Source organism: Puma concolor, chromosome B1 (genome assembly GCF_028749965.1).
Source record: "Puma concolor isolate L17-30 chromosome B1, mPumCon1.1.hap2, whole genome shotgun sequence".
NCBI classification, from domain to species: Eukaryota; Metazoa; Chordata; class Mammalia; order Carnivora; family Felidae; genus Puma; species Puma concolor.
In genome coordinates this window covers 41,684,866-41,711,383 of record NC_141670.1, presented here as the reverse complement: position 1 = coordinate 41,711,383, position 26,518 = coordinate 41,684,866, and the positions used below count along the sequence as shown (strand labels likewise).

Below are 26,518 nucleotides of genomic sequence, written 5' to 3'. Positions count from 1 at the left end.
TGTTGATTTCAGCAAGATATTTGACTAACTCTAGTGATATAACAGCAATAATCATAAAAACAATGACCACTACTTCTTATTTATCATGTGACAAACACATCCTAAGTGTTTTACATACAATGTCATATTGAAACCTTGCAATTAGGCAAACTGGGTTGAATAGCGTCCCCAAACATTCATGTCCATCAGGAACCTCAGAATGTGACCTTATTTGGAAATGGGGTCTTTGCAAATGTAATCAAGGTAAACCGAGGTCACACTGGATTAAGGTGGGTCTTATATCCAATGATTGGTGTCCTAGAAGGAGAAATTTGAAGACATGGAGGAGACAAAAGGGAGAAGTCTGCATAGAGAGTGGAGTCATGCGGTCACAAGCCAAGGAATGCAATGAATTCTAAGCAGAAGGAGTTAGGGGTCCCCAGAAAAAGAAAGATGAAACATAGCTTTCTTGACACAAAAAAAGTCACTTTGGGCCACTTGGCCATCTTGAACTCTATGCCTCACCAGCATGACTTGCTCAAAGCCTGTGTCTTACAAGAACTTCCCAAGAAGTTGAAACTTCTTGTTGAAACTGCAGAATAGACCTCAAAAGGCTGTAAGAACAAATAGCCATTATGGGGCCAGGAGAGAACCTAATCCTATCAGGAACAATGTATTGTGGAGAACTCCCAGTGCTGATTCAAAAGTAAAGATTGACCTGACATACATTCTTGAGTTATCTTTGCAGGATCTAAACCCCTTTGAGCACTCAGATACCAGACCAACTGGAGCCAGAGAATTGTTGATGCTGACCTTTGCTAACCCTTGGCACTCTAACCAACTAAGACCTGGACACTGTCATCTTAAGATGATTTTTTACCTCAGTTCCATCCTGAATGCCCCATTGCACAAGCCCCTTCATGAACATGTATGTGCCCTTAGCTTAAAACTTCCCCAGCTTTGTTGTTCAAGAATACACTGTTTTGGGAAATATTCCTAGGGTTCTCCTTTTCTTGTTGCAAGTTAAACGCTCCCTTTTCTTGTTTTTTATCATTTATTTGTTTTATTTAAATCCAAGTTAGTTAATACATAGTGTAATAATAATTTCAGGAATAGAACTTTGTGATTCATCACTTACATATAACACCCAGTGCTCATCCCAACTCCTTTTTCCCATTCTTTGGCTTGGTTGTGTCTTCTGGCTTGACATCCACCAAGAGGTGCACCTGTTTAAGTTAACAGGCTAGTCAACAATCAGAAACTAGAAGAAGCTAAAGGAAGCAAGGAAGGATCCTTCCCTAGAGCCTTCAAATGGAGCAAGTTCCTGCTAACACCTTGATTTTAGACTCTTAGCCTCCAGACTGTAAGAAAATAAATTTTTGGCTTTTTAAGCCACCCATTTTGTGGTAATGCCATGGTAACCCTAGGAAACTAATACAGTAGGAATTATTACATTCATTTACAGTAAGGAAACTGAGATGTAGAGAGGTTACACATCTTGGCCAAGGACACAAAGCTAGTGAAGTGCAGAACTCACATCCCAGCTCATGTCTATCTGACCCCAAAGCCCATGTTCTTAACATGCAGACTGCTCCATAGATTTACAGCTGGCTTATCTTTTGCCATCCAAGAAGGCTAATCAGCATGTTATCAACATGAAGAGTTCTCTGATGATTTTCTTTCTTTCTTTCTTTTTTTCTTTCTTTCTTTCTTTCTTTCTTTTCTTTCCTTTTTTTCTTTCTTTTACTGTTTGCCAAGTAGTGAATATTATTGATAATAGCTAATATTTCTATGTCACTTACAATGTGCCAAGCACAATTTAAGCACCTTATATATATTAACACATTTATTTCTTAACCTCATATGAGGCAAAGGGAAGATTGATTACAAAAATGGTCCCAATTCATGAGGGAGATGAGTGAAATAGGTGAAGGGGATTAAGAGTACTCTTATCATGATGATCACTGAATAATTTATAGAATTGTGAATCACTATGTTATGCACCTGAAGCTAATATAACACTGTATTTAAAAGACAGACAGAAAGAAAGAAAAAAAAAGGAAAGAGAGAGAGAGAGAGAATTTATAACCATCCCCTCCCTCTCCCACCCTCTTGAGGCCCTCCATGATTTCCCTCTCCATGTCATGAAAACAGGCCCAAGCTGGCCTGCTGGAAAATGAGCTGAGACATTTCAACTAATGGCTAGCCCACCCCCAAAACCAGACCTCCTACTTAATCTGCAGCTCGCCCCAGACAAATGAAGGAGCCTACCTCGGACCAGAAAAACTGACTAGCAGAGCCTAGTTTAAATTGCCAACTTGAGAATTATAAACTAAGTAAATGATTGTAGTCCTAGGCCACTAAGTTTCGAGGTACTTTGTTAGCTAAAGGACACAGGTAGGTACAATCATAATAGCGTATTATTATTAGTTTCCTATTTTACACATGAAGAAACTGAGGCCCAGAGGGGTTTAGTAATGTGCCAAGATTATAGCTAAAAGAGCCAGGAATTCAGCTCAAGGAATCTCGCTCCAGAGTCCATTCTCATGACCACCACAACATCTTCCCTCTCAATCATTTCCATGAAGTCAGGGAAGGATTGCCTTTAAGATCGGCCAATGACACCAAGCCAGGAAGGATGACTTCTTGCCATGGATGCCAGAATCAAGATCCAGAATACTTTCAACAGGCATGACTCAAAATCTATTGATCTTTAAAATAAAACTTCACAGGAAAAAAAAAAAACATATAAAGTCCTGCATTTGAGTTTTTAAAAATACACAAACAAGAGGGAAGGCTTGACTTAAAAGCAGCTCATGTGAAAAATTCAGAGGGGTCTAAAGAAACAAAACTGAGTAAAAATCAACCATGTGATGCCCTGCAATGATGAGGGTCTGGTGTTCAAGCCCCAGGCAGTAATACTACTCCTGCACACATAGCTGGGAGATAACAATGTCACACCAAAACTCTGTTACAGGAGATAGTACTTAATCTGAGAGGATGGGGAGGGGCACGAGTCTGTGAACTCTTACAATATCTAAGATTTGTCAAAATGTTGAAGAGAAAGTAGATTGATTCTGTGATACTTTGGGGAGAAAATAGAGATCAGGGATTGGAAGTTTTATTGGGTGGAAGAATGAATTATGGTATTCTTCCTCCCATTGCCTCTCCCAGGCTACTTCCAGGGCTTGTTCTTTCCCATCCCTCAGTGAAATCTCCAGCAGACCCCTTAGCTTTCGGGCCCTTTTGATCAACTGAACAGTTTTGTTTCAGTAACTAAAATATCCCTTCAGTGTAACATCAATTCTCCAAGCTCATCTAAACTTAGGGCTTCTCCCTTTGCAACGTGGAAGCTAACGGGACATTTGGAGATGGATGCTTGGGGCTTAGTCTCTCTTCTTCGCTCCATCTCCTTCCCCAGATTGCCAAGTCACCATGTTTCCTCCTTTTAGGGCAAACCCAAGGGGAAAGGAGATTAGAGACAAAGGGCAAAGTGGTAGATATAGGTGACAGCTGGTAGTAGTGCCCTCTTGGGGGCAGAAGGACAATTATGTTTCTTTCACAAGCACTTGGGGGTTTCCCCTCAGGTGTCACACTGAGCTCCTTTGACTGAGTCAATGCCTCTCCTCCCATGAGTGGCTTACAGTTTTCCCTGGCCACCACTGTCTATTGGGATCCCTTTGCCTTTCCAGAAGTTCCTCTTCCATTGGATCTCTTTTAGGAAACCCAGACCAGTTCCCTACCACATGACCATTGGACCCCTGGAAAATACGTACCTTTGCTGCACCAAAACAGAGAAAGTGAAGCTCCTTCCCAACATAGCCTCTTCAAGTAGGTCACTGGAAAGGGGCAGCTACGGGCACAGCCTCCAGCCTTTAAACATTTCAGGAATGATGTCCTCAAACGCCAGGGAACACACTGAAAGCTCTCAGAATATTAGACTTGAATTCAAGTGTCTTGAATCCCCTCTAGTTTTGTTTGATAGGAGATACGCGCTCTACTAATCCTTCAGTAAAGAAGGTTCTCAAGGGTAACAGAGAGATGGGTGATGGGCTAATGCAGATAGGGTAGGTTTTTCAATTTCCTAAATAGGTCCATATAGATAGTCAAGTACCCAGCTTAAGCTACTGTTCTTAGCATCTGCTTGGTGGAATTCTAAGTTTCATTTGTAACATACCATCTCAGAAGTTACACAGGAGTGGATTTCCCATCAGTAAGAGGTTATCTTCCTAACAAAACAAGTGGACCCAGATCAAACAGCTGTAGTCTACCAGTCTCTAGAATTAGTACTCAAGCAGAGGTTGTAGAAGGAATTTCCACACAAAATGGGAGACAGGCAGGTAACATCTAACATCTTCTTTCTCACTCTAGAGTTCAATTATTTCTATAACAATATCCATTCTCACAGCTTTTATACATATATATATATATATATATATATATATATATATATATACATTTTTTTTTTTTTTAAGAAAGCAATCTCAAGGAGTCACAAAAGTGAGTGCATGATTATGTAGCACACATGGTATTCACAAGTGCTCAGGGCAATTTAAAGGAAGAAAAACTCTTGGTAGAGTATACAGTTTAGTTAGAGAGGATTTGTCTGCCATTATATTACTCCATACTTTTAAAGAAATTTGTTTCAGGATGCCTGGGTGGCTCAGTCTGTGCATCTGACTCTTGGTTTTGGCCTAGATCATGATCTCACGGTTCATGGGTTTGAGCCCTGCATCAGGCTCTGCGCTGACAGCTTGGAGCCTGGAGCCTGCTTCAGATTCTGTCTCCGTCTCTCTCTGCCCCTTTCTTCTCCTGCTCTGTCTCTGTCTCTCAAAAATAAATAAAATGTTTTAAAAAAATTTTAATAATAAAATACGTAGGAAATGAGTGACATCAGCAAAATAGAAAAATAGGAGTTTTCTACTGTCTTTTCCCCCAAAGAACACCAATTTTGACAGTCATCCAGGGATGAGAGTGTTTTTGGGTAAGTCTGGGAGTCCAGTGGAGAAGTTCCAGCACACCTTTAAAGGAAAGAAAGAAGAAAGAAAGAAAGAAAGAAAGAAAGAAAGAAAGAAAGAAAGAAAGAAAGAAAGAAAGAAAGAAAGAATCCAAGACTGGACATATTGAAGAGGATAAAAGGAACAGCTTCACTTTACCTGCACCACCTCTCCCCCAAAGATTCACAGCTAATTGCCAAGAGAGACATTCCCAGCCTGTGATTTCTCCCTCAGGGAAAGTGAGAGCATGTGAAAGAGAGCCCAGCTTCCTCGGTTGCATGGAATGCTGCCAAAGAAAGAAAGGCCTGAAACCATAAAACTCTTAGAAGAAAACACTGGGAGAAGCTCCTTGACATAGGTGTTGGCAATGATTTCTTGAACATGACAACAAAAGCACAGGCAAGAAGAACGAAAATAAACAAGTGGAACTATATCCAACTAGAGAGCTTCTGCAGAGCGAAACAAAACAATTAATATATTTAAAAAGTAATCTGCAGAATAAGAGAACATATCTGCAAACCACATATCTGATAAGGGTTTAATACTCAAAATAGATAAAGAACTCATACAGCACAATAGCAAAGCATAAGTAAACAATCCAATTGTAAAATGGATTAAAAGATCTGAATAGACATTTTCCCAAAGAAGACACATAATGCCCAACAGGTACATGAAAAGGTGCTCAACATCAGTAATCACCCAGGATATGCAAATCAAAACCACAATGATATAACACCGCACACCTGTTAGCATGGCTTTTTAGCAAAAAGACAACACACAACAAGTGCTGGGGTGGGGGGTGGGGGGGCGATGTAGACAAAAGGAAACCCTTGCACCCTGTTGGTGAGAATGTAAATTGGTACAACCACTATGAAAAACAGCATGGAGTTGCCTCAAAAAATTAAAAATAGAACTGCTATGTGGTCCAGCAACCCTTCTTCTGGGTATTTCATTTCCAAAGGAAATGAAATCAGTATCTCAAAGACAAAACTGTGCTCCTATGTTAATTGCAGCATTAGTCACAATAGCCATGATATGGAAACAACCTATATGTCCATAGTCAGATGGATGGGTAAAGAAAATGTCATATATAATTATTTATATATATATATATATATATATATATATATATATAAATAATAGGTATATTATATGTAATATATATAATATGAATATTATTCAGCCATGAGAAAGAAAACCCTACCATTTACAACAACCTAAAATGAATCTAGAGGACATTATGCTAAGTGACATCAGTCAAACAAAAAGACAAATATTGTATGATCTCAGTGATACGTGGACTCTAAAAAAAAAAAAAAAGTCTAACTCACAGAAACAGACAGTATAATGGTGATTACTAGGGGCTAGAGGTCAAGGAGATCTGAATCAGTAAAAAAGTATCAACTTCAGAGACAAACCCTAGTCTTTAATGCAAAACAGGGTCAGATGATAGAACAGAATAGAAAATCCAGAAATGGCCACATATATACATATAAAAAACTGATTTTTGACACAGCTATAAGGACAATGAAGTGGAGAAAGGAGAGCCTTTTCAACAAATAATGCTGGAATAACTGGATAATTATATGAGGAGAAAAAATGAACTTAAATCCATACCTGTGGTAGGCAGAATAATGCCCTTCCCGAGATATCTGCACCCTAATGTGTTCCAAACCCAAGGATATGTTAAGAGAGTGAAAAGTCAAGCCACAGAATGGGGGGGGGAGGGGCGGGGAAGACTGCAAATTGTATATCTGATACAGGACTATTCTCTAGAATATACAACAAAACTCAAAACTCAATAATTGGAAAACAAACACAAATTGCAAAAAAACTAGAGCAAATACTTCATCAAAGAAGATATATGAATGGCAAATAAGTACATGAAAAGATGTTCAAAATCATTAGTCATAGAAAAATGAAATGTATAACTACAAGAGGATATCTCTATACAAACATGGGGCAACCCTCATATACTATTGGTGTGAATGTAAAATGGTACAACCACTTTGGAAAATAGTTCGACAGTTTCCTAAAAAGTTAAACACTAGATATTTAGCAAAGAGAAATGAAATCATATGTCCATACAAAGACTTGAATATGAATGTCCAATAGCAGCTTTATTTGTAATAGCCCCAAACTGGAAGCAACTCAAAAGTCCATCAACAGATGAATGAATAAACAAACAATAGGAAATCCATACAATGCAATACTATCCAGCAACAAAAATGAATGAATTCATAATAACACAACAGATGAATCTCAAAATACTGTCTATGTGAAAGACAGCAAATGGTATGATTCATTTTACATAAGATTCAAGGAAATGCAAACTAACATATAGTGACAGAAAGCAGATCAGTGCCTGGGGAAAAGGAGCTGGGTAAGGATAGGGCAGAGGGATTACAAAGGAGCATAAGGAATCTCAAATTTTGAGGGAGATAAATATTCACAATCTTGATTGATATGATGAGATGATGATTTCATGGTTGTATATATATGTCAGAATTTATTACATTGTCCACTTCAAATACATTGCGTTTATTGTATGCTATTTATATTTCCATAAAACTTTTAAAAATACAGTAAGAGAATATTCTTAAAATATATAAAATTCAGGATGAGATAGTGGTGCTAACAAGTTACATCAGCCAGCACCAGCAGACAAGTTTAAGGTGGGGTTTCCTTGGCTGCCTTGCAAAAGTATGCTGAGTTAAGTGAGAGCCCCAGTGGTCAAGGAAATGAGAACTGCTTGTCCTCTCAGGCCACCTGAGGGATGTAGACTGGGGTACTGGATGAAAATCTTGGGGTAGGAGGATCAGTAACACCTCAGAGAATTGGAGGAAGGATGCTGGATGACAAAGCCCAAGCAGGTTCTTTGTCCTCTCTTCCTCCCACCCCTTTGCCAAAAGGGTCCCTAGGCTTCTGTTTTCTGTTTACAAATTTGTGTGAGCAGTTTATTTGGTATAGAGTTGGGTGGTGTCTCACGTGCAAGCTAGGACATCCAATCAAGAGTGAAAATAACACCTTACAACAGTGATCAAAAACTACCTGGACGATCAATAGGGAAATGACACAATGTGACAAGGAAATGACACAACGGGGAAAATCCCGAGTTTTAGACCTCAGCAACCGTCGGCAAGACACCGCCCTCCAAAGTTCTCCCCTTCCCCGCCCCGCCCAGGCTTTTCCTTCCTTATTGACTCCTCCGGGAGGGGCGGGAGGCGGAGTCAGCCTGGGCCCCGCCCGCTGAGCGCGCCTCCACCCCGCAGAGCGCAGCCTCACCAGAATCGCTTTACGGCCGAGGAGAGGGTGGGTCCTCGCCTCGAGGCAGGACGCCGAGCTGAGGGGCGGGGAAACAGGTCTTTTGCGGCAAGACGTAAGTGACGGCGTAGGCGGTGCGACTGCGGCTGGAGGGCAGAGGAGGCGGGTTCGTGTTTCCCGGGCCGAACCGGGCTGTGGGGGCCGCGGGGCCTGGGCCGGGGCTGTAGCTAAAGGCCCGCGGTGACAGCATGGGTGAAGGGGAGTGGGGCGGAAGAGGCCTTGGGCTGCTTTGGCCGGTGGGGGGGGGGGGGGGGGCTGTCTTTGGTCCAGGCCGGGGATCTGACCCGTGGCTGGTGTCTCCCCGAACCCGCAGCGTGCCCGTCCTGTCCTCGCCATGAGGCCGCAGCAGGCGCCGGTGTCCGGGAAGGTATTCATTCAGCGAGACTACAGCAGTGGCACACGCTGCCAGTTCCAGACCAAGTTCCCCGCGGAGCTGGAGAACCGGGTACGCAGACTGGCTCCCCACACCTGCTCTGGGGCGAGGGAGGGGGACTCTTCAGGGACGGGAGGGAGTATGGGCCGACACCAGACCCGTTTGATGCCTGCCTCGCGGTTCTGAGGAGGGGCGGGCAAAGGAGGTGCCTTGGTCAAAGGAGGGCCACTAAGCAAGATGCGGTGTTTGGAGGAGGACGAATAAAGCCAAGCCCCTGAGTGTGATGGCCTTATAGAACTCGGTGGTGCCGAGTGCCGGGAATCTGTACCCAGCCACCTGTCTTCTTTCCCGGCCGTCTCCACACCTCCACCCGGGTTATTGACAACAGTGATGAGGAACTAATTCCTGAGGTTCCAAGCCACCTAACTCAGCATGTTGTAAACTGTGACCTCCTACTTCGCCACGCAAGAGTAATCATCATCATTCTTGTGACTGGCGTTTGTGGCCATTGTGCTGGTCGCACTGCTCAGCAGAAAGGGTTTATTAAATGCTGTGCCAGACAGTTACAGACAGGCTTTCTTGGAACCTGAAAAACCTAGAACAGTAGATCGGCCTGGACAGGGAAATATCTCCGAACAAGGCCTTCAACTTGTTCCCAGTTAAGATCACTGGGAGCCACCTGCGTTGTGATGCTTGCATATTGAAACTGTCCTCAGGATATAGGTCCCTCAGACAACTCTGCACACAGAAATGGAAGAAGGCACTGTTCCTCTTTCTTAAGAGTTAGGGGGGAAAAAGTCAGTGAATTTTATTTTAAAAGTACAATGAAGTGAGCATATGTGACTGTGTGTTTTCTTGGGCCCGCATGCGCTCACCTACCCAAAGAAAGATCTTTTGGTCTTGAGCCATGTTACCTTACATTCAGTTTACTTTTCAGAGGTCAGTTTCTGGTAAGATGGGAGCAGAGTTTTGTGCTCTTTTCTCCTTGATTGGGAAGTGAGCGACTGAGGTGATGAGGTGTGCTGTGGGTGTGGGCGTAAGAAATACTGGTCATGGGATAAGTGGGTGTAGATGAGTCTGTGCTAGAGAAATGTGTAGCAGTCCTTTAAAATCAGTTTGTAACAAGGTAGGTTGTTCTACCTGATTGCCAAGTTTGGGAAATCAATGTATATCAATTATAGTGTCCTTCAACACTGTGGTCAAGTTAGTGACCCAAGTATGTTTCTTTAAATGCAAATGAAAGATCAGATATGCTTTTCTTTTCTTTCTTTCTTTTTTTTTTTTTTTTTTTGAATGTTTATTTATTTTTGAGAGAGAGAGAGAAACAGAGCATGAGCAGAGGAGGGGCAGAGAGAGAGAGGGAGACACAAAATGGGAACCCGGCTTCCAGGCTCTGAGCTGTCTGCACAGAGCCCCACACGGGACTTGAACCCACAAACTGCGAGATATGACCTGAGCCGCAGTAGGACGCTTAATAAGACTGAGCCACCCAGGTGCCCCAGATCAGATATGCCTTTTAAAGAAGGTTTCATATTAGTTTGTCTGTGAAATGCCACATAAATGCTACAGTTTATCATTGCGATGTTATGAGTTAACTCAGCTTGACACTGGCTGGACATTTCCACTGTGGTTTGAAGAGGTAGAAATTGAGCACAATGCCTGCTGGCTAGAGCTACCAAATGTTTTTTTTTTTCTTTAAATAATTTAACATCACAGTTAACATACATGTTTTCTGTGTTAGGGTTTGTATGAAATGGATCAAATGTTTTATTTGCAAGCCTTTTATGGAAAGTCTGATGTACACTATTTATGTACTTTCAAATCAGAGTGTAAACTATACACTTACTTGGATGTTACAAGATTTCTTTGTTTAAAGGTTTTAAAGTCAAACTTCTAACTCATAACTAAGCCAAATATATGTATGCAGAAACACATTAGCCTTCCACTCTGTGTGGTAGAGCCTTTATTTTATAGTCTGAATACAGAAACACAATGTAGTCACAGTACTCCACTGATTTTTATAGAAAATTGATGTTTCTAAATTCTGGAGGCCTTTTTACTTCTTTGACTTCAGATTATAGACCAGAACTGCTTATGACTCTGAGTACTATACGGAGTGTTATTTAGTGCTGTTCAATTGTGTCTTTGAGGGATTTTTCTTTTTTCTTTTTAAATGTTTGGGTTAAAACACTAGTTTATGCTTTAAACTGCTTGGGAGAGCTTTTGATTTTTCTTTTAATGTGTTGAAATCAAATTTAAATTACAGGTTTAAATTTTCCTTGCTTTGTTTGATGGAAAATTGGAAGGTTTCTGTCTTTGTTTCTCTACTCCTTACCCTAGAAATTGTACTGATTGCTCTGCCACTGGGGCTGATTTTCCTTTTGTGAGAACATCACACTTGGCAATTTAATAGAGGAAGAAACTAATATACAATGTTTTGTATTACTTTAAAGCAACACACACACACACACACACACACACACACACACGCAGGCATTTGTACCCTTTAATCTCAGAGTGAGGGCACGTTCTGCCTGTTAACAAGTTTACTTTTTCCGTCGCCTGTTAGAATGTAATACTTTGATGCTTAAGTACTTTGTTGCCAGGACAATTCTTAAAGAAAGCCTTAGTCTCACTTTAGCCAAAATACAGACATCTAGACACCCTGGGTCTGGGTAGGAGAGAAATGAGTAAACTACAATTGAAGCATTTGTTCCCCTACATACCTTTAAAATATGTGTCTGCATCTGGTTCATAGAAATTACCTTTGACTTGTGATCACTTTAAGCTTCAGCCCCATGCTTTCTACCACATCATTCAACAAGAAACAAAAATTCTGGGAAAAGGAGTCTGATTCCTATTTCCGTTCCGATTTTCAATGTTTATTAGTCCAAATTTATGTTGGGCTCCCACTTCACAAATCTCCCAATTTTGTCATAGCATCTATATCAGTCTTCAGGTACCCAAGAGAGAATACTGAAAGGTATTTTTTATAGTGAAGGGAGTGAAAGAAAAATGCCCACATTTGTTCTGTTGAACCCTCATATGTTAGGTCCTTTGCCCTTGCTGCTGTCTACCATGCTGTTTACCTTTTTTCCCCTTTTCTTTTTTAGTAATCTTTCAAAGAAATTCTTGACTTTTTAAATTTCTTTTTTAACCTTTTAAAAAAGTCCTTAATGTTGGTGGGTTGGTTTGTTTGTTTTTGTTTAATGATCTATGATTTGTTTCCATCCTATAAAGCATTACTGTCTTGGAATAGCTTTTTTAAGAATTCATGTTTCTGGTATGATCAGTAATTCTGATCTGAAAGAAGATGTTTTTGGGTTGGAGCCCATGGTTTTGAATCACAAAGCCAAAGAAATGTAAATAATTCATGGAACCTTCCTTATCAGATCATAACATTTAAGTAAATCAATTGTGAGTGTTTGAAATTATTTAGACTTTTGTGGATTTGCTGATGTGACAAACTTAAGGTGTTATTTTAGGCATAATTAGGTAAAGATAACAATTTGTTACAAATATTTGTTTGCAGAGTGAATAGAATTCATTTTCAGGGAATGAGAACTCTGACGTCAATTCTCCAAATGACCGTTCTTCAAGTGGCGGCTTCCCGCACCATCTCTGCCCATCCAGCCCTTTTCAGAAACTCTTAATATTCTAGGAAATTAAAAGTAGTTCCTATTGAAAAACCAGGAGAGCCACCACCATTTTAAAGTTCACATTAAAGTTTTTCATGCCGTTGGCTCACCGCATCCTCACAGTTTTTCCACACGCAGAACAAAACAATGATCACAACTGCCTCTAACCTAAAGGGTTTTAATAGCTTAAGGATGATGACCATAAATTGTTTTACATTTTAAAAAATTATGTTCGTGGGACTGTTTTGTCTCAAACTGTATATTGAAGTCCTTTGACTTTTTTCTGAGTCTATATGTATAGACTTCATAAAGGAGAGAATTCATATGTAAGGAGTTACTCTACTCGTTTCGGGAATAAGGGAGTTTGTGTGAGAGGGGCCCTATAGTAAGGACAGATAAGTTGTCCTTTGTTGCCAAGAATGATAGTGTGGCATGAAATACTCTATTAATGGGATGAAAATCCTAGGGTAGAGCACTGAGATGTGAAAGTACTGTTAGCAGAAGAAAGTGAAAGCAGATGATTAGAGTGAAAATGGAAGACAATGGTAGTATTAGGGTCAATGTGGGATAATGGTGTCACTGAATAGAAGGGTAACAGGAATGACTTGGTGTGAAGAATTGTGTGATAGTTTGAGATTTTGCCTTGTTCAGTGTGAGCTTTTAGTAAATTCCAGTGTTTAGGGACTCAATTTAAGATTACCTGCTCTTAGAGAGAGAGGCAAACCAACTTACAGGTGATGGAGAGTAAGGAATGCACTTGTGATGAGCACCAAGTGATGTATGGAAGTGTTGAATTGAATCACTATGTTGTACACCGGAAACTAATATTACGTTGTATGTTAACTAACTGGAATTTAGATTAAAAAAAACTTTAAAACAATAAAAAGGTTACCTGTCCTTTCCAGATAAAGAGAACTTCTCCTTCCTTTTGTGCTCCCGCCATACTTTATATATGTGCCCACTGTAGTACTTTGTCAATTTATTATGTCTTTATGTTTACATACCTGTTCTGCTTACATGACTTGTCAACTCCTGGAGGACTGAGTTTCTTGCTCATCTTCCTCAAAGGCCTGTCCTAACATCTGATGATAGGTGCTCAGTAAATGTGAATATAAGTGAATGGAAAATGGAAGGATTGTATAATTTTATTAAGTTACTTGAAACTCAGTATAGAGAATAAAGAGACACCATACTGAGCCTTGAAGATATCCAGTGTCCATAAGAGGGATAAGATTTAAAAAAAAAAAAAAAAACAAAAACAAAAACTAAGCAGTTTCAGTAACATAGGTCCTGATTTAATCATCCAGGAGGTTTGCCAACTATTAGATAAGAATGTTGACAGAACAGCAGAATCAATTAGTGATAGCCAGCATTAGTGAGTGGCTGATCTTTTTTCCAAAACTTACTTTAAATTCTTTTTTCCATACAGATTGATAGGCAGCAGTTTGAAGAAACAGTTCGAACTCTAAATAACCTTTATGCAGAAGCAGAGAAGCTTGGGGGCCAATCATATCTTGAAGGCTGTTTGGCTTGCCTAACAGCCTACACCATCTTCTTATGCATGGAAACTCATTATGAGAAGGTGAGCCAACCTTTGTTTTCACAAAATCTCTTAAAATCATAAAAAAGGTGAATTGATATATTCATGTTTACATGGTAACAGTTGCCATAAAATTTCAAGGGGCATTTATAATAATAATTCAAATTCTGTCATTGCTCCTGTGTAGAGAGCACATAGTAGAGATTCCTGAGTCTTCAGAAACCGGTCAAAATTCATCTGTTAACATAGAGTTGACATACCAATGTTCAAATTGACTTACGCTTAAGATTGTAGAAGATCTGTATTCTCATTCTATCTAGCTTTTTGAGAATCCTTTTACTTTTTTCCCCAAGTCTCTGTCTTCAGTCTTATCCTCCAGCTTGAGATCTCTTCTCTTTGCAACTGCCTGCTAGACCTGGAGGTGCCAGCTTCTCAATGTAGATGTCCAAAAGGCAAACCTCACACCTCCCCTTTGTGTTTAATAACACCCTTCCTTTTTCAGTACCATCTGTAGGTGTGGAGGATGAAGAAGAGGGAAAAATTTATCAGTTGTCAAAGACTGAAATATCTGCCATTTTCCCATTCATTAGCTTTTCATGATTTCTTCTGCCACTTTTCTAATGTACGCCCTTATTACCTCTTAGACTGTCGAAATAGTGTGATGAGTTTCATTTCTTCCATTCTTTCACTTGTCCAAACCATCTATTGCTGCCTTCATGGACACTGCATTTCTTCCTCTAGCACTCCTATAAATTCGGAGGCCTCTCCTGGCTTCCCATTCACTGCCAGTGAGTAAAGCTCAAGCCCTTTCTCCAACTGACCTCAGGCCTCCCTTTCCAGCTTTCTCCCGCCCCTTTCTCACTGTATCTTTTGGCCAAACCCGCTTCCTCGCTGGGCACCAAGCATACCCTCCTAGGTTTTCCTCCACCTATAGTGCCACTCTCCCTGTGTTCAAGTCTCACCAAACCCTTAGGTGCCTCTGTCCTGTAACCTTTCCTTACTCTTCTAATTAGTATCTTTCTGACCTATGTATCCCCGCATTCTATTTATGTCTCTTTCCTGGCACTTACCTCTCTGGACTTTTGAATGTAGCAGTTTGCTTTCTTATTTGCCCTTTAAGTATGTATTTTTCTTGAGGTCAAGGACAGTGCCTTAACTGTTTTGTGTCCCTCTTCATGCATAACACCATGCCCTGGGTGCATTAGGTGCTCACTGAATATGTATTGAATGAATTTAAGCCAATCAGAGTAAACCCCTAATACATCATTTAATTTTGAGCATGTTTAGCAACTGAAATGCTATACAGGTATCTGTACTATACCCCACACAACAGAACTGTCCCCGTGATTGTCTTGCACTCTGTGTAGTAGAGAGCAGAGAGTTGCAGCTAAATTATTTTTGTGAGTTACCGGCTGGAGATGCTGCCATATTCATTAGCATCCTGACATGAATTGTGTTAGTGTTACTAAAAAGGGTATATCTAAATAACTAAATTAGTTGTTATATTTTTCTCCATATTATACAGAGAAGCAGCCAACTTTCATTCCTGTTTAATATTCAAAATCAGAAGTTGTAAAGGATCAGTATCAGCTTTCAGTCTGTGTTTTGTCTTAGCAGCTTCTCTTTAATAGTACACTTGCTGAGTGAAGGGACAAGGGTTTCATTCATTTGATAAATATTTATCGAAAGCCTACTATGTGCTAAACAATGCACAGGGGATATAATGGAATAGGACAAACATGGTTACTGACCTTGTAGTATTTATAATTTAGTGGTAACAACTGATGTTAAGGAAACAAAAACAACTAAATTATTAATGGCAATAAACGTCTTGAAGAAAACAAACTTTCCCATGATAGAAAATAATAGGAGAGACCTAATTTAGATTGTGTGGTCAGAAAAAGCCACTGAAATGGTAACATTTAAGCTGCTAAGTGAAGGCTACAAATCGTCCAGACCATTCAGGCAGAGAGATGGTAAATAAAAAGGCCCAGAGAGCATGATGGGTCCTGGGAATTGTAAGAAGGCCAGTGTGGAAGAGAGGGGCTGTAGGTGAATTTGGAGAGGTAAGGAAGGAGCTGTGTCATGTAGGAGTGTGTAGTCCATGGAAAGATGTTCAGACTTTATTTTCAGTGCAGGGGGGAAGCTATTTCAAGGTCTTAAGCGGGAGAGTGATATGATCAGATTTTCATTTTAAAGCAATTTCTTTGCTCTGGAGGGAAAAAAAGATACAACAGTGGAAGTAGGGAAACCAGGTACAATGCTCCATAGAAATCCAGACAAGAGATGATGATAGCTTGGACAGGGAACAGAGCAGTAGAGATAGAAGGAAGTGAACAAATTCAAGGAATATGTTGATAGTAGAACCAAGATTGAATGAGAAGCTGGATGTAGGAGGGGAGGGTAAGGCTGAATTCATATGGATAGAAACTAGGTCATCCGGGGATGGTCATTTAAAGAAGTATGTAATACTGCCAATTTAAAGTAGAATTACATCCTCCAGAGAGAGTATTTTGTTCAAGCCTAGTAGAGTTGTCATTTCACTACATTTCACATTTGTTGATACGATTTCAGTTAACTTTTATTTATCCATGTGCATTTACTGAAATAGATACAGAAACCTCCTTCTTTTTAAATTTTTTTTTTTTCAACGTTTTTATTTATTATTTATTTTTGGGACAGAGAGAGACAGAGCATGAACGGGGGAGGGGCAGAGAGACAGGGAGACACAGAATCGGAAACAGGCTCCAGGCTCCGAGCCATCAGCCCAGAGCCTGACGCGGGGCTCGAACTCACGGACCGCGAGATCATGACCTGGCTGAAGCCGGACGCTTAACCGACTGCGCCACCCAGGCGCCCCTCAGAAACCTCCTTCTAATGTCAGTTGTAAAAAGAAATGGGTAATTGGGTTCCAGCCAAGTCATTCACTAATTATAGGATCATGGACAAATTAATCTGAATTCTTTCAACTATAAAATGGGTATTAGAATTAATGTATTGTCTTACATATGGTAGATGCTTAATAATAAATAGTGTTTTCTTAAGGTAAATATAAGGGGCACCTGGCTGGATCAGTCAGTAGAGCGAACGACTCTTGATCTTGGGGCTGCGAGTTCGAGCTCCACGTTGGGTGTGAAGATTATTTAAAAATAAAATCTTTAAGAGGTACCCGGGTGACTCGGTTGAGCATCTGACTCTGGATTTTGGCTCAGACCATGATCCTAGGGTTGTGGGATCGAGCCCCACATTGAGCTCTGCACTGAACGTGGAGTCGGCTTAAGATTCTCTCATTCTCTCTCTCTCTCTTTCTCTCTCTCCCTCTTTCTCTCTCTCCCTCTTTCTCTCTCTCCCTCTCTCCCTGTGGCCCTCTCCCTTGCACAAGTGTGTGCATGTGCTCTCTATCTCTAAAATAAAATAAAAATAGAGATATAATTATAAAAATAAAATTTTAAAATAAGTGAGAATTTAGTGTATCTACATATATACACATACACTAACTTAAGTGTTTACATATATACACACATACATGATTTAATCAGGTATTTGTGAACTCATATACAATTTTTTTTCAAATATGAGTAATCTTTTTTAGCAGCTGCTGGCTTATTTAGCTGCTAAAACATTTGGTAGCTTTTAATTAAAATCCCTTTGACTGGGGGCACCTGCCTGGCTCAGTTGGTAGAGCATGCAACTCTTGATCTCAGGGTTGTGAGTTCAAGTCCCACATTGGGTGCAGAGCCTACTAAAAATTAATTAATTAATTAATTAAAATATATATATATCCCTTTAATTACTAGTCTTGAAAGGCAGTTCTCAGTATCAGAAATAAAGTGGAAATATATTGATCCTAATATATGTTTTCACTTAGGTTCATAGGCAATATAGAAGGCACTACTTTATATGTCTAACCAAAGTTTCTTTTGACGGGGTTTTATAAAGCAAGTAAAGACCAAATAAAATTAGTCAAAAAACCAAAATTTAAGGTGTGGCTACATGTTTTAAGTAGGTGATTTTACTGGACAATGAATAACTAGATCACGCAAAGTGAACAGCTGGAATGGTCCTAATTAAGATATAATGTATTTATACTTTCAAAAGAAAAATTTTAAATGTATATTTGTAGTTTTGATAAAATGATAAAAGTGTAAGAAAAGCTGCCTTCTCCCTCCCTCCAGTTTGTCCCTTAGGAATTTCTGTGCTATTATTTTCTACTTTATGAAAGGACAGGCTTGAGTCATTTAGTCTGTATTGTTTCAAAGACTAAAATTTTTAACCTACAAACAGAAAGCCTAATATAATAGTACTTACGCTTTGTCATGTGGGTTAAATTTTTTGAAACTGTAAATAAGCCTTTTAAAACTCACTAGAACAATCATGCTTTTTTTCCCCTGTAATGTGCTATTTATTGATTTAAAATGAAGATAAAGACTTCAGTGTTTTCTCTATTGTTGCTGCCCATTATAATTGGGGAACAAATGGGCTTGTAGAAGCTTCTCCTCGCAGTAGCTGTCTGCCTGGTTCATAACATCCTTTCTGCTTATGTGCTGTAATCTCTAAAAGGAACAAATTAGAAGGAACTTAGATATTTTCTGAAAATACTAAGATCCTGCTGTTCTTGCTTAGCCGCACTTAGGATAGTTTTTCTTAAAGGTCTGTATTTCTTCTTGAGGCTTTTTCCAGTTTAATATTCTCAAGGAGGATAATAAATAGTCTTTGCTGAGGTTGGATTGTCTTCAGCTTTGTAAATATTACACAGATTGAGGTTTTGTTGAGGGTTTGAGGATAACAGATAATTTTGTCCAATATTCTTGTTTGTTTTGACATTGATTTACCAAAAATAATAAACTGTGAGCAAAATGTCAACATAAAGCTTCCTAGGAGTGAGCATGCTGATTTGTCCTGCCTGGGATGCAGTGTGAGTTTACTCATGTTAAAGCTTTCTTGTTGCTGAAGAGAGTAAGACAGTCCTGCCTTCCCCAGAGCAATATTAAGAGGATTTGGAGCTTATGCAAAAAGAAGACATTGTTTTGTTTCTGAACTGATACCTAAGTGCACATGAATGTTATTAAAATTTAAGTAAAAACTTTGCACATCAAAGTTAATGCTTGAATCAAATAAAGGCATGCTATTTCTTTGCCCGTAACCTGTGCCCAAGGAGTGAGGGAGGAAAGCTGTTCTGAAGGAATCCTTTCTTTGCAACCAGCCATGCAGACGCTTTTCTGACTGCCACCCCCTAGTGTAAAGGTACTGGAGTGAGGGTACACCGACTCTCCAATTTCCAGTTCTGTCAGATAAGCTGGGAAAGAAATTGGACAGAAGATTAAGAGTCCTGACTTGGTCACCTTTATGGGCTACTTCCTTACATTTGTTATTTTAGCATGATTGATAAACTGATAAAAAGTACCTAAGATTTTTTTTTGCCCATAAAGACCAAGCATTACTCAGGTTCTTTGTGAGTTGAAAATAGAATGATGTTTGTATTACTTCAGGTAATTAGGTAAAAAAAAAAGAAAAAAAAAATTCTTTAGAAGTGGTATTTTTTAAGTTTTTTCTTTTAATGTTTATTTTTTGAGAGAGAGCATGAGTTGTGGAGGGGCAGAGAGCGAGGGAGACAGAATGTGAAGCAGGCTTCAGGCTCTGAGTTGTCAGCACAGAGCCAGATGCAGGGCTCGAACCCACAAACTGCAAGATCATGACACTTAACCGACTGAGCCACCCAGCTGCCCCAGAAGTGGTGGTATTCTTAATTCACTACTTAACCCTGCAGACTGCTCTTTTAATGATATCATGCTTTTTTAGAACATGAGATTGTAGTATTCCCAAAGATGTAACTTGAATGAATTTATTTAAATTTCACTTTCCTTCAGTAAGAAAATCCACTATACAGACTACCTAGTGTTTTAAATTCTAAATCAATTTATACGAAAGTACCTAAATTGTAGCATCCTAATTTTGTTAGTTTGCCCCGGTGCATTGTAGACCCACTCTTAAATTGTTTCTTAATTTCCAACTATTTTCATACAGTTCTTTTTCCCCTTTATGTTGTGATTGCGCTTATATGTGACTTTATTGTATTCTGGTAGTATGAATTTAAGAAAATATATAGTAATTAAAAAACTGGATCAAAGCCTTTTTGAACATTAGAGCCAAAAAAAGGGTTATTATGATGACTTTGAATCTGAAATAAAACATGTAACTCTTTGATTTTGTATATAACTTTTAAGATTTATTTTCCCCTAGCTTATCGGTCTCAAAATTGCCCTTATTAAAGCTGGAGATTTGGCAATTTCCAGAAGTTCCTTTGTATCCTATCTGGTTTTTGTCTGCATTTGCTTTGACTTTTACAACCTTAATGCTAAACTTATAAATTGAAGTTCCCATCGAGGACACAAGAGCAAACTACAGAGTAGCACTATATGCAGACACGGAAATGATGGAAGACACTTGACATCAGAAACTCCATAGCCACTGACAGTCACGTGCTTTACAAAGGAAATAAACTTTTCCGTTTTAAACTAACTGGGCTATCTTCTATCTTTTGTTATGGGCCAACTTTGTATCATTACTTACAATTGATGAAAACATACAAACAAGAGAAACAGCAGTTCTTCAGTGTTAAAGGGGGCGGAAGGCCAAGAACTACTCTTGGTATTAGAAGGTATCACACTGACAACACATTATGAGTGGGAAAGGGAAAAGTACAACTAACTTTTGTGTATGTGAGCATCCACTTATTTCTCTGTATCCAGGATTGAGACGACAGGGGGCAGGGAGGAGGGGCCGGCACTCATGCTTTTGTGTGCATTTGCACTTTCACCGTATTGAAGATAACTTGTGACTCGCCGAGTCCATCAAACTGTGCTGAATGTTGTGTACAACTGGTGTGTGCCACATACTCAGAGCTGTATCCCTCCATATGAATATCTATTTCTGGTTTTGAAAACTAATTCCACTGCCTGAGTATTTGGAGATCCAGCTGCTACCTAAGGTAAAATCTGATGATGCATAAAAAGCTGTGGTGTTTCTTTTCTGTCAGGTTCTGAAGAAAGTGTCCAAATACATTCAAGAGCAGAATGAGAAGATATATGCTCCCCAAGGCCTCCTCCTGACAGATCCCATTGAGAGAGGACTTCGAGTTGTATCTTTTTAGTCCAGATCATAAGGTCTAAATATCTATAAAAACAAAATTTTGACAGTACTCTTGGGCATCACCTGGAGAGAATTTAACTCCTTTCTCATGTATTTATTTGCCCTAGGAATCTTCTGTGTGAATTGCATACCTACCATAAGCCTCTTGTCTCCAACATTTTTCTTAAAGCAAGTCTCCTTCCTTTGCAATTGTGCAGGTCTCTGGATTGTTTAATATTCTGGTTACCGTCTTTCTTGGTGGTTCTGAGGGCATCTTGTAGTAATAATGGGGGTGGTATGAGTAATGCATTTCAGCTGCAGAAACTCTGAACCTATAGCCTCTTTGAAATGCATAAACTCATAATGTGTGGTGAGACTTGTCATCCAAATGAATTGCAGTACCATGGGGGTTCATCTGACTAGTTGAAATCAGTTACAGCTGCCAGATGTATCATTTCATTACCTTTGACATACTGTGCATATTTTTAGAGGCAGTAAGCTTTGAAACTCACTAAGTGAATTTGGTAAATAAAATTGCAAGAAAACTAATTTAACTTGATAACTGGAGTAATGAGTAAAATAAATTTTTTTAAAAACCTAGGTTAGATAATCCCAGGCCTTCCAGCTGATAATAATTTCAGCAGTTTTATTATCTTCCACAGCAGTGGTTCTTAAACTTTTCTTTTTTTTTTCTTTTTTAAATTTTTTTTTTTCAACGTTTATTTATTTTTGGGACAGAGAGAGACAGAGCATGAACGGGCGAGGGGCAGAGAGAGAGGGAGACACAGAATCGGAAACAGGCTCCAGGCTCTGAGCCATCAGCCCAGAGCCCGACGCGGGGCTCGAACTCACGGAGCGCGAGATCGTGACCTGGCTGAAGTCAGACGCTTAACCGACTGCGCCACCCAGGCGCCCCAGACTTTTAGAGGTCATGAACGCTCTCCCAGGAAAAAGTTAGCAAATAATTTCAGGGCATTTTGAACCCCTGAATTCATTACCTCTTTCAGTTCTCAGCCAAGAACCCTCTAGCTTCTACACTATAGCATCTTTTTCCAGAATTTTTTTTTCTTTCTTCAAAAAATAAATAATCAGTGTTTGAGAGGGAGGACATGTGGAGTACTGCAGGCAGTTATATTTCTTGAAGATTTTGGCAAGATGGAGAAAGCATCATGTTTAACTTGGGTAGGAGAAATCCTTAATAATTTAAAAATGAGCAAAGCGAATTGACAGCAAAGTGCACAGATCACACACACCATCTTGCCATGGTCCCCTTTTATATGTTCCACTCTACAGTGTGTTTTCTTAACAGCCATGCTGTTTAGATTGAAATCACCATTTATGAAGACAGAGGCATGAGCAGTGGGAGATAAACCATCGAATTAAAGGTAAAAATAAAATTATATGACGTATATGCAGTTTTTATCATTTGTAGCATGCGTGAATTTTCTTTCCTGCATGGTAAATAAATCTTTAGATTATGGCATATTCCCTGTATTGGCTTTATATTTAAAATGTATATTTAGCCCAAATTCCGTTTGGTGATCTAGAATTTAATCCTGATTTTTTTTCCCCCTGTACTATTTTCAGACTGGTTTTCTTACTTTGTTTTAGGGCATGTTTTGTTTTTTTTTTTTGGGGGGGGGTTCTTGTTTTAGTATTTCAAGGCAATCCTAGACATTCAAATAGTTGGATTTTGCATATAAAAATCATTTCAGCGATTGCCCTGCCCATATGATGAATGGCTTTAATAACCAAAGAAACATTTCAGAGTGGAGGGGGAGATTTTGAATATTTCATTTATTTAAGTGGCTTCATTGCCCTGTAGAAGAAACCATACCCCTAGTGGGTAGAACCATAAATGTAATTCTTTTGTTTAGAATATTTATGTTCTTCTATATCCATATAATGACTCTGAATAAGTGAGAAATACATTAGTTAATACTGATGGGAGTCTGTAAGCAAATCACGTGGAAGCCATAGTACATGAGCATAGCCTTCTAAGTAACAGAAAATCGTACCTCATGGTTTCTGCTGATTTCAGTCACATACACTTTCTACAGTGCTCTGCTACCGTACTTTCCTGATTGGCCGTTTGCAGGTATGTGTCACTAACTCACAGCACAGAAACAGATGCTACCAAAGCAGACATACTCTTCCTTCCAGGGCAACAACAATAATAACTGCCACTTTGAGAGCACCTGCTCTGTGCCAGGTATTATACAAATGGTATTTCTCATTCTTATAAGAATTCTGCAAAGTATTTTCTCCATTTCACAGATGAGCAAACCAAGGTACAAACAGATTAAATGGTGTTCTCAAAATCATTCAGTTTAACACGTTTTGGGATAGGAACCCAAGCCTGATTGACCGGAAAACCAGTTTTTACACCATACTTCGTATAAGTACTTGCAGCAGCAGAAACATGGGGAAAGAGAAGAGTTCATCAGATTATTGTTTATCTTCCCCTTTTCTTTTTCAAGACTTTCTTTAAAAATACATTTTGTCTGCCCCTGCACAATTTATCAAACCCTATAAACCAACCAGCATTCCAAGGCTTCTTCCTTTTAGCACTAGTGAAATTGTCACCTGAATTCTTTGACTTTGAAAGCCGAAAATCTAAATAATGACATCCTCTGCCATGTGTTTCATTTCTTTTAAAAAGGACTTGTTTGGGAACACTTAGTGTTACTTGTTCATACACTTTCTCGTGTACAGTTTCCAAACTGGCATTTCTCAGTAGAGCAACCGGGAACCTTAAAGTGTGGTTTTTGTTATGTGCCATTGGAATAAGTTTATTTTATCAATTGCAGCTGTGTTGACTTGGCACAACCCATTTGTCATGACTCGTTTTGCAGCTATTATTGCTAAATATAATGTCTTTCTGAGGTGGTGTGGGGTTTTGAGCAATTACACACCAGAGACTAATCTATCAATAGTTAGGCAACTGTGAAATTTTGAATGGGAAAGATTTACTTTAGGAACTTCTGGATAGTTTCATGAATGCAAATATTTTTGTTCAATTTAGTTTTTAGAGCTGTGTGTTCCTCAGGCCAGGATCTAGCATGGGCTGAGGTCTTGGAGGAGGGGGAGAAACTGTAAGAATAATGAATTCGATTCTGCCATTTTTCTTAAGTCTCTAAGTTTTCTGCAGGTTGAAGCATTATATGAGAGCTAATGATTTTAACAACAACAAAAAAAAGAAAATACACAAATCATGGAGATGGCCTTTATTAAAAAAACACTTAAAATATCTTTATTAAAGATTGATGGTGTTTTCTCTTTGGATTATCTTCTTTATTTAAAAAATTGGAATGTATCATTCTGTCACAATAAATTAGTGGTGATAAAAATAGCTAACTTTTGTTGGTGTTTATTATGTGCCTGCACTATTCTAAATGCTTAATTTTAATCATCACAACAACACTACAAAGTAGGTAGTATTATCCCAGTTTTTTCAGATGAGGAAACTCAGGCACAGAGAACTTAAGTTACTTATCTAAAGCTAAAAACTAGTAGGCAGCAGTTGAGGCAGCCTGGCCCCAGATTTGCTACTTCACCCTGTGCTGTACTATATTTTATGGCGTGATTGGTCAGAGATTGAAATATAGAGGGCTTGGGGTGCCTGGGTGACTCAATTGATTAGGCTTCTGCCTCTTGGTTTCGGCTCAGGTCATGATCTCACAGTTCATGAGTTCGAGCCCCATGTCAGGCTCCATGCTAACAGTGCAGAGCCTGCTTGGGATTCTCTTTTTCCCTCGCTTTCTGCCCCATTCATGTTCATTTGTTTTCTCTCTCTCTCTCTCTCTCTCTCTCTCTCTCTCTCTCTCAAAATAAATAAAAAGAATCATCCTTCTTAAAAAAAAGAATAAGAAATATACAGGGCTTGCATTTCTGGACTGCTGGGCTATGTACTTGCTTAGTCAATTAGTACAGATCCAAGTATTCTGTTAGATAGACTGTAGCGCACTTATTAGGACCTCTGATCAGTTGGTGTGAGAGACTTGTTTTAGAGGTTATTTTTAGCATCCCTTTCTAAAACTCCTCCTTTTCCTAACTACAGATCCCTCCTCCAGCTGGGACCCTCATCTATCCACTGGCCGATCGCAGAGTGTCCCCTACCTCCTCTCCAGAGCATCATTCCTTTGTATCTGCTGCCAGAGCCACGGTGCCATTTACTCCAAGGACTAACTTTCTAAAATTCCACACCTGGAGTGACCTCTGGTCACTCAGCATCCACTTTGTGTCTCCAAATTGTGTAGGACTCTGTAATCTCTTGATTAGTTTCTGAGAAAACACAATGAAGCATTTCACTTTTTTTATTCAAAGCCGTTAATAAAATAAGCCGTTGGTCAGCCCAACACAAAATTCATTTCTTACCTGCCACCAGGACAGTGGTTCTCTCATTCCCGGGCCAGCTTCCCAGGTGGCTTGAGACTCCAATGAGTCCCATCTTAGCCAGTGTTCAGTCTTATTTCCCCCAAATTCAGAAAATGCTTTTCTCCGGGATTTTGGTGAGAGGTAGGCCGTGTCTGTGGTTTTGCTAACGCATCTCCCAGATCTCATAGACCTACCAGTTTTGCCATGGCCAAAATCTTAAAGATCTATTTCTGCTGTTCAGTTTCTCCAACGGAAGCTCATTGGAAAAACAATGTATAATGTTACTTGTTCTATTATAACAGTTATTCCTAATTAAAACAGTATTTGATGCAATTTCCAGTTATTTTTCTTTGGAGAATTTTGTTATTGCATTACCTTGAATGTTGGGAAGATGTAGTATGTGTTGCGTGTTCCTTACAAAAATAAGTAAGCACAATAAAGTGGATGCTAAACCATCAAACACATAAATGTCCCTGCTGTGTCCCTGAATGTGTAATAAGCAAGTATAATAAATATTTTAATTATAGTTTTGTTATAAATATAACTTATGAGAAAAAAATTTGATAGGAATAATACCGTATATTGCTAATTTTTAACTGTCCCTACTGGCAAACCTTATGATTCATAGACTTTTCCTCATATACAGTATTCAGTGCACAGAAATCTTAGGATTGGTTCAAGTACAGTAAGTTCAGTGATTTCCAACTAAAACTCTCAAGTCCGAGTTCGTGTTTATAGTTCTTCTGGCTGTATGTTCTTAGTGTCAGGGTTTCTTATGCCCTTCATTCATCTTCGGGGTTTTGAGAGCACTGTATTTGCAAGAAAGTTAAGAAATATATTAGGAAAGAATGAAACAGTTAAAAGTTTTACTTTCAGAGATACTGTAGGTGCTAATACTGGATTTAATCTTTCAGATTTAGTTTCTTTTATGGATCTGTTATTCAGTAAATCCCATCAGTCTGTGTAATATTTTAATTGTATAAAATTCCTTTGTTACTTTATAGCCTGTGATAGTGTATCTCTCTGCCTTTTAAACCTGTTGCAATAACTTTGCTGAAATAATAACACATTAGTAAAACTTTTCTTAAACAAATTGTCTCTGTGTCATATTTGTTGTGATTTGGTAAAGTGATACGGTATTAAATTTGGCAGATAAATAATA

General features: G+C 39.1%; 1 protein-coding gene across 4 annotated transcripts; it reads left to right on the top strand.

Moving 5' to 3' along the window:
- The first annotated feature begins 8,278 nt into the window (after nt 1-8,278).
- On the top strand, nt 8,279-26,449 carry GOLGA7 (golgin A7). 4 transcript variants are annotated; one of them, XM_025922374.2, is made up of 5 exons: nt 8,555-8,745; nt 13,741-13,893; nt 20,888-20,989; nt 22,297-22,364; nt 25,040-26,449. In XM_025922374.2, exons 1-4 carry the CDS (start codon nt 8,635-8,637, stop codon nt 22,333-22,335), a joined length of 405 nt encoding a protein of 134 aa, XP_025778159.1. In that variant the 5' UTR covers nt 8,555-8,634; the 3' UTR covers nt 22,336-22,364; nt 25,040-26,449. The 4 variants fall into 4 exon arrangements, with proteins under 4 accessions (XP_025778156.1, XP_025778157.1, XP_025778159.1 ...); XM_025922373.2 differs by having other exon boundaries at nt 8,559-8,745; nt 22,302-22,364; XM_025922371.2 differs by lacking the exons at nt 20,888-20,989; nt 22,297-22,364 and adding an exon at nt 8,279-8,406 and having other exon boundaries at nt 8,614-8,745.
- The last annotated feature ends 69 nt before the right edge of the window (nt 26,450-26,518 follow it).